Source organism: Erigeron canadensis, chromosome 5, assembly GCF_010389155.1.
Source record: "Erigeron canadensis isolate Cc75 chromosome 5, C_canadensis_v1, whole genome shotgun sequence".
NCBI lineage: Eukaryota > Viridiplantae > Streptophyta > Magnoliopsida > Asterales > Asteraceae > Erigeron > Erigeron canadensis.
Window position 1 is genome coordinate 25,576,501 of NC_057765.1, and position 14,204 is coordinate 25,590,704.

Genomic DNA, 14,204 nt, shown 5'->3' on the forward strand with positions numbered 1-14,204 from the left:
TTCAAGGTTTAAAAAACGCAATTAAGTATTCAAGTACTTTAGAAACCAAAAACCATAAGTATACTGAATATCTGAAATATGTATTAGATAACACTTCAACTCATATAGAATGACATTTCACCCTCTCTATCTTTAAATTATGTACTTGTTGTATAAGTTGTATTTTTTATAATAAGTTATTCACAATTTCAATTTATATAGTGTTATGTTAGGTGATTATTGTATTTTATTAACTACTGTTGTTAGGCCTTTGCCATCAAGTTCCTCCTCGTCTTCATCGACCAAGACTTTATTGGTAGCGCCCTCGTCGATTCCTGTCGCGAGGAATTGAAGAAGCCGGTCTACGAGAAATGCAGGTCATTCACTGTGAGTAACGAACTAAAAGAACACACACAAAAATTTAAGCTTTTTTCAAAATTATTGAATACTTATTCTTTCTTTTTTTCTTTTTTTTTTTTTAGTTTTTTACTTTTAGCTATACACATTTCACTACAACAACACATTTCACCGTAACATTTACACATTTCACTCTCATATCATAGCGACACGAAGATGGAGCGACGAAGTAAATTTGTTGTTGTCGAGGTTTTGAATGTTGGCACAACCTGACAAGGTGACCAAGAGGAGCGAAATGACTGACTCCAACCGAGATATTTGGACTGACATACATATGAGAGATCGGCAAAGGACTAGAGTTATTTAGATTGCTTTTTTACAATGATAAGAAAATGAGTCAAACCTATTCGAGAAGTATTCGAATTCGACTCGTAAAGAGCTCGTTTCGAGCCAAGGCTAAATGAGCTCGAGTCGAATTCGACTTAGCTATTGACTCGTTTAGTAATTAAGCTCGAGCTCGAACTTCAAATACATAACTCGATTAAGCTCGCAAGTTTAAACGAACTTTCATATATAATATAATTATTTATAATTGTGCATGCATATTATATTAATCAAGTTTTAAAATACTAATCGTGACGAGCCTAAACAAACTTTTTTCACAAGCTTCAAATAATCGAGCTTTATTTTGATCACTTATTGAATTCGAGCCAAACTCGAATTCATTTAGTTTTTTTTTTCTACGAACGAGCCGATCTCGAGTCGAGCTCGAGTTTTCTTATTACATCACAAGCCGGGCTCAGTTAAACACTAACAAACGAGCTCAAACTAAATCTCGAGCTTCTAAAACAATCTCGAGCTTGAGCAGTTTCAAGATCAGGCTCGACTCAGCTCATTTACGTCTTTAGATAAATACTAGATTTTAGACTCATATCCAACACTGACACGGGTTTTATGATATTATCAATATTAGATCTTCATATATTTAAGTTATAAAATCTTATAATTTGAAAATATATGGTTCCAAGTGTTATACTTTGCAAGTTGTAATACAATAATCACAGATTCGTCACTGTCATTATTAGCTGAGACGTAATTGATAATGATGCGAGCCCTTAACACGAATAGGTTTATTCTTAATCACCTATCCTATGATAATTCTTAATGGCTAAAAAAAATATAAATTAAGTATTGAAACTAAAAAGTGTAAATTATTGATGGAAAACAATACATAAGCGGGAGTCAATTGGTGAAATTGTGCGATTTGATTGATTAATGAATCATTATGTTTTAAAATAATTTTTTGCAGGCTATATTACATATGTAGAAATTGTTTTAAATTAAATTTTAAAAAATTCTCTCAAGTTGATGGCTAAAAATAAATATAAGTTAAGTATTCGAGGTTAAAGTGTAAATTATTGATAGAAAACAAAAAAATGTAAATTAATGAGACTTTTTCTACAAATTAATATAAATACTAATATAATAATATATTTGGATAATGACTATTATGATTTTTAATTTATACTAATATAATAATATAAATACTAATATGAGATTTTTAATGATGACATAAGCGAATGTCAATTTGATAAAATTGAACGATTTGATTAGTTAATAAGTCATTAGTTTAACTGTCTTATAGTATATATTGAAATTAAGATTAGGATAGTGTAGTAAAACTACAAGCCCACATGTAGGGAACCCAAACTCATATTTGGTCCAAAAGAATTTGATTCAAACATTTTTTTACATAACCGATATATAATCCTTTCGTAGTATATAAATCATGATGTAATAAAATAATTGAAAATATATTGTTTATTTATACTTAGAGACAAAATTATAACCAAAATAAAAACCCATTATCCACATTTCTACGTACTCCCTTTGGTTTCCATTCAAACATCGTCCCCATGGAAAACTACTCCTACAATTCCTACCCAGAATCCGGCGGATCCTCACCAAGATCACGCGAAATCGACTTCGAAAATCCGCCTCCGTGGGACGATCAAACCACTCAAAACTACAAAGTAAAACTTATGTGTAGTTACGGCGGTAAAATTCACCCTAGGCCACACGATAATCAACTAGCTTACGTCGGCGGTGAAACTAAAATCCTATCCGTTGATCGTAACATCAAATTTTCAGTTCTCGTGGCTAAGTTAGCGACTATTTGTGATTCTGATGTCAGTTTTAAGTATCAATTGCCAGGTGAAGATCTTGATGCTTTGATTTCAGTCACTAATGATGATGATCTTGATCATATGATGATTGAATATGACCGGTTGAACCGTGCTTCTCCTAAACCGGCTCGGTTGAGATTATTTTTGTTTCCGGTTCAAGTTCCGGTTATGACTCCGACGAATAGTTTTGGCTCTACCGAAGGAAAGTCTGAGCGTGACCGGTTTGTTGAAGCTTTGAATTCCGGTCCGGTTCAGACATCTACTCCTCCGGCTTTGGCTGGAAATGCTGATTTTTTGTTTGGTTCGGAGAAAGTTGTAGCTCACGCGCCGGTGAATGTTCCGGTCCCGGTTACGGTTGCTAGAGGTAGAGAGGTTGTGGATCCGGATCCGGTTATCCGACATCATGAACCGGATGGATCTGATCGAATTCAGAAACATATAGCTGATCTCCGGCGGTTAAGGATAGCAGAAGATCAACAGCAGCAACAACAACAAAATATGTACCGGAGACAAAGTGATGAGTACGCCGGAGATTATTATGTTCAGAGACCTATAGAAAAAGTAGCTCCGGCGACGTTACCGGTGTCTGGATATCAAATTTCTGGTGGATATCCTGCTTCTGGTGGTGATCAGCAACCTGTTTATATGGTACCAGCACCGGCGAGTATGTATCACGCGCCGATGGCTCGTCCGGTGACTGGACCAGTCAGTCATGGTCAAACTCAAGGCCAAGGTTACTACACAGTTCAAAGGATGTCAAATGAGATTTACCGTGACCAGCCGGTTTATAGCGGTATGCAACCGATTGCTCAACCGGTTCAACCTGTTGCGACACAAGGTGTATACAATCCACCGCCGCAGCAACAACAACAGCAAGCGGCACAACAGTTACAGCAGCAAAAAGTGGGAGAAGGAATCAGAATGGTTCAGTCAACGGCTGCGGGAGGGTTGACTGAAGGCGGCGGTTATGGTCAAGTGGCGTATGATAACAGACCTGTTTACTATACTGCGCAGGGGAATATGGTAACGCCACATCAGCAACCACCACCGCAACAAAATGCACAACAACAGTATCTTCATCAACTAGCAACAACATTAAGTCAAGAAGGTAAGGTCATTGCTCCTCCAACTAGTAAGATCGCTCAAGGTTCTATCTAATCGTTATCGATTGATCGATTTTAATAATAATTATTATATATACGATATGGTATGATGTATGTGATGAGAATAATTGAATTATTCAAGGTTGTAATATTTGTATGTGCATTTGTTTATAGAGTTACCTTATATGTATAATATTTCAAAGTTGATCGGAAAATGATCTAGTGCAACTTAATACTAATAAAAATAAATATCGTTTGTCTTCTGAAATTTATTAAATGTATACGATAAATTTAGATGATAATGGATCACCCATGATTTCCCGTTGTTATATATTTACGCATAATTTAAAGGAAGTAACCTTTTTTTCGTCTATTTTAAAGAAGCTAGCTAGGTAACTTTTTGTGTCATGCGTTTCCGAATAATTTTGGTGAATGTAGATTCAAGCTGAATGAATAATTGAATATGTCTCATGTGATAACAATTTGAATGACAAACATTTTGTCATTGGAAAAATCAAAAATGTTGTGGGGGCAGATAATATATAAATAAGAGTAATGATATATCAACTTAAAGATCAACCTAATAATCAACTTAAAGTTTTTATCGCATGACATGTGTAATCTATTCATTATCTCTCTCAATCTCTTCCTTTAATTATGCTAAGTGTCATCATCACGTAGTTAGGTTGATTATTAGGTTATTTTGGTTAGGTTGATCAATCATTTTCCTATAAATAAATTAAAGAAAAGATAGAAAGAGGGAGAGACCTAGGATTGAATATATATTAAAGAAAAAGGAAGATAAAGATGATGGATATTCATGGGACAAGTGTTGAAAGGTTGCGTGGGGTTGAGGAAATGCATGAATTGCGACTTGTGATGACTTGCCATGTCCTTTAATAGCGATTGATGGACTTATTTTGATAATATTTACAAATTAAAATGATTGCGTTTGAAATTTAACAAAACCTATGACTCTGATCCTTAAACGCTTCACTATTGGCAAAAGCCCAACACCCACCAAAATGGACTAAGGAAAACATCACTAATAATAGACATCGAGTTGCTATTAATAGTTTTTAGGTTTAGGGATAAGGTGCAGAAAGGTGGTGTTTTTGATGGTTGGAAACTATTTTATGGGTTGTTATGAGTTCGTACGTACACATTTCACCAACACTTTATTGCTAGGAAAATGATTTATTGATATTCCTTAAAAATGTTGTAAAACTAAAGAAATAGAACAATATAATAAAGAAACAAGACACAAGAGATATAAAGAGAATGAAGAATTTTATTATTAATTTCATCAATATATTATTTATATAGATACAAAAATGGATCCAAGAAACAAATCTCTCAATATTATATAAATATTTAATTACCATACATGAACATCCATTTAATATTTATTCATAATACTCCCCCTTGGATTTCTATCCATTAAAGACATTATACCTCGTTAAAACCTTACTAGAGAAAACCTAATGGGACAAAAATCTAGTAAAGGAAAAAGAGTACATAATTTTTTCGATACGCTTGGGGATGTTGCCTCATTAAAACCTTGACAGGAAAACTCAGTGAGACAAAGCCTTGCTCAAGGGAAAAAGAGTGCAACGCGTATCTTCTCTCTCTCATGATCACATCACTTAAAATCCTAATCATTCCCAAGCATATTCTATGGTTGACATATTAAGTGTCTGAATATAATAAATCTCTTTGCTTCTATATTAGTGCTTCAGTGACACTTTCAACTCAACATTGTGATCATTATCTTGAAAGTCAAAGGGGCATTACAATATCATTTGACCTCATAAGCATGAACGTCATCTATCACTAAGATTCATAAACAAAATCTTCATTGGAAACTCTCAGAATCCATTAATATTCAAATCATCAAAATACATGAAACTTATATCATATTCTTATCCGGATTTCTTTATAAGTTTCAAACATAATATTTTCTATTCTCGAGAACTTTTCACACGTGTTTTAAGCATTCTAAATCACAAGACATGCTTCATTCATTTTATATCCCTCGAATCTCAATATCAAATGAGCTCCGTTCTTATTCTTTTAGACGTGAATCAAAATTTCTCATATTGCCAGACTTCTAATATACCAATAGTTGCTTCCACCATATAATTTCCGCACCTTCAAGTGCATGGAATTCTAGTCCCAAACTACTAGCGTCTTTTAATCTTGGCCAATCATTTATATCATATCAATTTATGCGCATGCATGCTTTCAAGATCCTCACCATATATACTCTCAGCGCTATCATATTCGTTCAATCTCGACGTCGTTTTATCTATTTTTGATTCCATAAATCTCTAGACATGTCACAACTCATGAGATCTCATTATTTCAAAGTACCCGGGGTTTCTCAAAAATCTCCATTTCTAGTTTCTCATCATCAATCTCTTTTTGGGGTCTTTGTACCTCGACTTTGACCATCTAAATTGTATGCTCTTTTTATTGCGAGGCTTTTATTTGGAATCGACTATTCTACCACTTTCCAATAGGAGCATTAGCCGCTTTGGTCAGTTTACATTGCTGGCAATAACTATATCATGTGAATGAATTATCCCACAAACTTTAATTTAATATTCATCTGTGTGAGGATCTTTGATAATTCATTTCTACTCATTTCAGCTGCTTTCTATCTTTCCCTAATGTTGGGAACTTCTCCCCCTAATGTTGGGAAACTAAATCATGTCAATAAAAACTAAGCCATAAACAAACATCTCAATCATATATTTATTTAATACGTACACCTTTTCCATGTTTTAACTTATATCCAAAACAACCATACTAATGTCTAGTTAAATAGGATCTTTTTGAACTGAATTAAAGCATGAGCCTACACACTTCCAAGGTACGCCTATTTTCCCAACTTATTTTCAACATTCTTTGAAGTCTCATCTTTGTACATTTTGGTGGAGCAACTTAATCATATATTGCACATTCAAAACTCTTATGAGACATATGTGGTTTCTGACCATAAACCAATTTCAATGGGGAGGAAACATATTAAATCATTGGCATGATGCGAGTTCAAAATTATTGCATGTTAAATAACATGGCCCCAAATAATATTCATTTTGCTCTTAATAATCATTACCAAATCAATCATTATTGCCAATACAATATGGAACATGCTCATAATCTTACAAGATGAACAATTAATTACGCAAACATCATGTTGCGACTTTAGTAACCCATTTAGACGATGCATCGATTTAAAACACCAAATGGTCTTTTGATGGACGATTTATAGGCCTACTTACATCTCCTTTACAAATGTTCCATTAAAAAGATTTGATCCTTATCTTTATTGGCATATACTTTCTTATAGAGCAAATGTTCACAATTCAAATAATCACTTTGAAGAATTTATCGACTCTTCTATATACTTTGCATCATCATTAACCCGGAATGATCAATTCGGTCATGCCAATCATTCAAGTAATCAAGGTGTATAAAACTTTCGTTTTAGACTTACATGTACTTTATACAAGCAACATGTATTATCACATCTCAAAAATTGTATTTTATTCGCTTGTATTTATATAAAATGAGTATACTATTCGAGTTGCACATATTTCATGATTAATCGATTAACGAAGTCTATACAAAACACCTCAGAAAACTATGCGCATTAACCGCACAACTATATGTTCTGACGAGATCTCCTTACGAAGTAATTCATAGACATACAAAAAATATTTTAATATCACAATTCCATTTGTACAAATCAAGCATGAAACGTCTTCTCGATAACATTGAACAAGCCACCTTAGTTTGTCTATAGTGAAATTCAAAACTACTCTGTATTTTCATAATATTATTAAATAAAAGTTATTCCACACAAATAGTAACTACACAAACAAGAAATAATCAAAGATCGTAGGCTCTTTTTCGTTCACTAATGCTACAAAAAAAAAAATTCCCGCACGACTTCTAATTTTTTATTTTATTTTATTTGGGATATGAATATAATATATGAACGTTATTCAATGAAGTATTTAAAATGACAAGTGATCTCATAATTTATATGGAAAACCCATTAATAGAAATTACCCACGTTATACACTTTATTTTTCTTCAAAACTAGAATTTCAAAGTATTTAAACTTGGTTAAATCAATTGTATAACATGTCATAGTGAATAGTTTCACTCAAGAACATGTTTTCGACTCACAGCAAACTCTCAAGACTCGACATGAGAAATTAGTAATTACTTATATCGAATCAACAATAATGAGGATTCGGACTATTGTACCACTTAATCATATACTAAATAACAAAATCACAAAAATCACTTAATCAACAACAAAATAAGTGATATACTTTGTAACCTAAATGGCAGCTTTTGCTTCTTCAAATCTTAATTAAAACTTATAAATTTTGTTGTTGCCGATAGCGGATTATAATAAATTAAAATTAAATTAAATTAATTAATATAAGATAGATCTATATAGATATGTTTCATCCATGAAACTTATCATCAACATGTGCATGCAAATTATTAAAGTTTGACACACGACTTATACCATAAGACAAAACACGCCGGAAAAATCAAGAGGTTTCAGATCTTGCCGGAATATGGGTGAACGTTAGGGAGCATATGCTAGCGGCTTCGATTTTAGCAATATATAGCCAAGAAATCACAATAGAAGCCTCAAATCTAAAACCCCTAATTTTTAAGTCAGGTTTCTAGCAACAATGACGATGGACCACAAAAAAAAAATATCAAAAAACACACTCTCAACGATCATATTCACCGGTCCCATGGCGCTGATATATACCATAAACCACGTGCCAATGAGAGTCGAATAATAAGGAGTAAAGAAACCGCTAACCGAAAAGAGTTGATTGAAGAACCGAAAGAAAAATAGAATAATAGTTGGTGGAAGATGAACGATTTTAGTTTTGCACCTCTAATATAATAGATTTTGATACCAAATCGGAAGATCGATATGCTTGAAACAATTTCTTCTTTAAATTTAGTGTTGCAGGGAAGAGACTTCTCCACTTCTTCACATAATATTCCATATTGAACAGTTATAGGATACGATTGATGCAAGAATATATTGTTTGAATTTGAATTGTAGTGAAATAAAGGTAGGTAGTGGATACAACACTTAAAACACTGAATTTTCTCAAAATCACACCATTGACCATACTCATTCTGTCATTTATAATGTGCTTGGGCCAATTACCCAGCCCACCAGTATCAGGTTCGGCCCAATACGTTGATCAGCAGGCCAAACGGCATGGGTGAGCTGCGTGTAAATTGGATTTCTAACCATTTAGTTCTAAGTTCTAACAATTTGTACTACCTATCTCTAGTATCTCTATATATAATATATAATATAATATCTATATAAATATTAAAACAATAGTTATCCTAGCATTTTAAAGCCTTTTACAATTTAAATCTATTTTTAAAAATTGCCACATAGGTCTTTATCCTATGTGGCATCTCTATATTTTTTTACAATATATAAATCTAAAAAATTATATTATCTGAAACTATTAAATTAAATAAAAATAAAATTTATATATAAACAAAATCTTACAAAAATAAAAGTAAAAAATCTTTTATTATACTAAAACACAGATGCTCTAATAACTTATCGACCAATCACAGCTCTCGATTTCTTAATGTTGACTTTTGTTTTCAATTTTGACTTTAATTTACCTTTTTTTGTTTTCCATCACAAATTTACACTTTTTACCTAATAACTTCTATATAATAAATAAATAATAATAGATAATATATATCCGATATAATAATGGCTAATATTTATTCAATAAAATGATAACAAATTTACACTTTTTTTGTTTTCCATCACAAATATACATTTTTTACCCAATAATTTTAATACAATAAATAAATAATAATAGCTAATTTATATGCGATAAAATAATAGTTAATAGTTATCCAATAAAATAATAACTAATATATACCCAATAATATGTTCTATCATATATATATGGGAAAAGGGAATATTTTATTATTTATTATTTAATGAATAAATGTCCGGGTCCCCATGATTTTTATGGCTTAAAAAATTAATATGTGAGTGTCCGACGTCTAAGCTTAGGTACCTAACAGCCTTATATTCTCATCCCCTTATATATATATATATATAATTAGTTAAAAATAAATTAAATTTAATGTAATTATATTAAGATTTTAATAGTAATTATTGTTCTATTTTAATTTTAATCTTTTATTATACTAAAACACAGTTGAACAAAAAAGTTATTAATCAATCATATTGATCGATTTCATTAAATTGACTCTCGTTGATGTTACCATTTAGTTTTTTAAACAATTTTATTTAACTAATAAAAAGCAAATAACTAAAATATTTTACAATGCTATTAAAGTTGGTGTCTATCTACAAAGCTCGGTTTCACACATGAACAATTGTATATTGGTGTATCTCGAGTTAAGTCGAGAGGGGCTTTAAGGTGTTAATATATGACAAAGATGAGAAGACAAAAAATTGTACAACAAATTTCGTCTATAAAGAAATCTTTCAAATGGTGAAGCAGGGTATGTGCTTTCAATGTTCTTTTATTACATTTATTTTCCTTCTATTAGCTTAACATTTTTGGCATTTGAATTGAACACTTAGTATCTACTTATATCTTTAACTTTAAACTTCTAAGCTTTTATGAGTTACATGTAATAATGTCTAATATTAATAATATCGTAAGTCTTGTGTCCAGTGTTGGACACAGGTCTAAAATCTAGTAACATTCTATATCATAATAGAAACCGTATGAATTTAAAATATATTTTTAAAATTGGAAAATATTTTGTTTTCAAATTATTTATTTCTTAACTTTACTATCCAATATAACCAATATTATATATCACATTGTAATATAGTTTTTTATCCTTTTTGTGGTGGTGATTTTACGATTTATAAAAACTATTATTAATTACTAGGTGAATTCAACGTAATTTGAATCATAGGTTTGTTCTTTGTAATCTAATTGTAATTTGAATTTGGTTTCTAACTATATCTAATTAAAGTTTTTCAACTTTTACGAATTTTATTATTTGATGAAGTAAGTTTTATGAAACTATTTTCTTTAAAAGAGTGTGATGAAATTCTAATAAGTCACATATCACTTTGCAAAAAATAAAAGATTGTTATGATTTTACATTATATTTACATTTTAACTTCATTTTATGTTCATTAGTATTGCATGAAGTATAATATATGATAGTTAATATGACTATTTGATAACGTATGTTTTTATATAAATGCAAAGATTTTCATAAATAATAAGAGTTATATTTTGAATTTATCTATTTCAATAAATGTAAAAATTTCCATTTAATGATAATATAGATTTATATGTACATGCCTAAATAATGTATAGTTGTCAAAAGTTATTATAAATATTCATATAACTAAAACAACATTTTTAAATAACCGCACATCGTGCGGGTAAAAGACCTAGTATAATATATAATATAATATATATAATAAAACAAGATTGTTTTTTATAGTATTTTTAGAAAGTCTTTGATGTGCCAAATCCATATTTCATCTTAAAATTCTTTTTATTTAATTATGATGTCATATATTAAATAAAAAATAAAATTAGCCCTTTACATGTTTAATAAAAGTATCAATCATTATTTAAAGAATAAAAGTTTTCTCTTATATAATTTTACAAATAAAATAAATTTTCCTATTTAGTTGATTTATTAACTATATAATTATTGTGTTAGTTGAATTATTAGATTTATATCAAGATATAAAGTTTCAAGAACACACATTACATAAATTTTTTAATAACAAGATTGTTTTTTATAGTATTTTTAAAAAGTCTTAAATTTTTTTTTATTTAATTATGATGTCATATATTAAATAAAAAATAAAAATAGCCCTTTACATGTTTAATAAAAATATCAATCATTATTTAAAGAATAAAAGTTTTCTCTAATATAATTTTACATATAAAAGGTATTTTTCTATTTAGTTGATTTATTAACTATATAATTATTGTGTTAGTTGAATTATTAGATTTATATCAAGTTATAAAGTTTCAAGAACACACATTACATAAAAATTTTAATTTATTTTATAATTTTAAAATTTTAATTAACATGCCCGGGTTAAACTCGGGTTGATTAACTAGTTATGCTTAATGATCTATTGCTCGTACAAATTTTTTTTTTCTAATTAAGTCCAAAATAAGTCTTTACTTCCAAAATAAAAAGTTAACTTTACAATTTCATACATGATATAAATTTGTAATTAGCTGATCAATTACTAAAAAATTTGAACAAAATACAGTCAACATTGTAACCCGCAATATAGTTAAGTTGAGATCATCATCTTCTAAAAATTTATACATTTTTCAAGTGTATACTTGAGAGAGTATTTTAATATATTATACGTTGTTATCTACCAATAAACTAAATCAGGATTGATATATTCTTGAAATGATACGTGACGTAATCCATAATCGACACGTGTCCATTTAATCGATACATGAATAATTTTTAGATTTAGAATTAAATTCTAATTCTTGGCTTATTAATATAAAATGCATTATAACCTTATTTGATTGATCGTTTTTATCATTAATTAATTATTTTTTTTCTTCTCAATTCCTTAACTCCTGATACTTATATTACTTCTAATAAGTTATTAACTTGATGACTTCAAATATTTGAGTTAACGATCCGAAATCACAAGACTATTTGCCGTCATCCACCATGTTTACAAGTTCCGGTTTTGATGTGATTCTAAAAATTTAGAGTAAATCTAAAACTCTAACTAAATATATATTATATTTATCATTATTGTTTATTATAACTTAGATTCGATCATCGATTTATTTTAACCACAATTTATTTCATACTCACAAATCATGTATGAGTCATATTCGAATTTTTCTATAATACCATCTATATAGCTACCGTATATCATACGGATATTACTGTATTAGCCCTTGTATAATATATAAGGTCTTATTTTATATATGAGCTTAATGCATGAAAATCTTATTGGGTATATGATCATCATTGTTGGGCTCCAATATTGCTTTTATGTAAAACAGTATCATACTCTTAATATATGTTGTCTAGTTATTTTAACAAAATTTGAGTAACAATCCGTTACAATTTCACTTTATATTGGATGAAAAATATTATCTTATTTTGATATCTCTAATGTATAAAATAGGTGAATGGCTCTAACATTGACGTGAATGGCGAAAAAGAACATAAATATGTTAGTCTTGAATTTTTGGTGAAGAGTATGATTGCCTATTTGCCAAAATTTTGCAAATTGGCAACTAATTACAAGACGACACATATATGATTTATAAAAGAAAGGGAAAAAAAAAGGAGGGTTTTGTTGCCAAAACATGTGAATTAACCAACCGGTGTCAGAGAAAGTATTTTCTAAAACATTGGTCTCATAAAGTACTACATAATCAAAATTCCGACAACGTTGCTGCTAAAATAACACTACCAAACTAAATCACAATCAAACAATTAGTAGCAATATCAAATAAAATAAGCATAAATATATACATATAAACAATATGCATAAGCAAACAAAAACATCAATAATAAACAACACCTCCAATAAAAGGTCGTTGGAAAACATAAATAGTAGCCAACAATAACCAAAAAACCCCAAACAAGGAGATGAGACATGCAAACCCCATAAAAAGGATACGACATGAAAACCTCCAAACCTGGTGGCCTTGAAAACTCTCAATCAGCGAAGACAAAACACGTCAGAAAAATCAAGAGGTTTCAGATCTTGCTGGAACATGGGTGAACGCTAGGGAGCATTTGCTAGCGGCTTCGATTTTAGCAATATATAGCCAAGAAATCACAATAGAAGCCTCAAATCTAAAATCCCTAATTTTTAAGTCAGGTTTTTAGCAACAATGACGGTGGACCACAAACAAAAAAAAAAAGAAAAATAAATGATCAAAAAGCACTCCCAACGATTATATTCGCCGGTCCCATAGGGCTGATATATATAGCAGAAATCGCGTGCCAATAATAGTCGAATAATAAGGAGTGGAGAAACCACTAACCGAAAAGAGTCGATTGAAAAACTGAAAGAAAAAAGTCAACCACATATTTTATCCACTATAGTTCAATCTCATTTTCTATATTTGTAAGAGTGGATTATTGGAGAATATTCCAAGTGTCTTAGGTTATATCATAAACATGCGTATCTCGAATTCCATATGCTACTTAATTGAATGTGACTATGATGTATGGAATGTTAAGTAGTCGTTAAATTTTTTTTGTGTGTATTGTGCATCACCATACTCGTACTACTTGTAGTCATTGTAATTTATCACCTCTCGATAACGAACTCGACGTAAAAAACTTGGAAAAATAATATAATACGAGTAATATTAAAACAAAAATGTTGAAGGTATAGTTAAAATAAAATAACCTTTTTTTCAGAATACGCATGCCCATTTAATCTTTGAGTTGTTTTTTCCAAACAATAAATAATAGTAAGTGAATGAATGAAAGTTACATATCATATCGTAGTGCTACATCTATC

General features: G+C 30.1%; 1 protein-coding gene across 1 annotated transcript; it reads left to right on the top strand.

Moving 5' to 3' along the window:
• Window positions 1–2,158: 2,158 nt before the first annotated feature.
• Window positions 2,159–3,893, top strand: LOC122599646. Its single transcript, XM_043772188.1, has one exon. It carries the CDS (start codon window positions 2,253–2,255, stop codon window positions 3,678–3,680), a length of 1,428 nt encoding a protein of 475 aa, XP_043628123.1. The 5' UTR covers window positions 2,159–2,252; the 3' UTR covers window positions 3,681–3,893.
• Window positions 3,894–14,204: the final 10,311 nt, after the last annotated feature.

What these genes read in the sequence shown, in the direction of transcription:
- LOC122599646 (XM_043772188.1), top strand. Translation starts at nt 2,253, where the DNA reads ATGGAAAACTACTCCTACAATTCCTACCCAGAATCCGGCGGATCCTCA.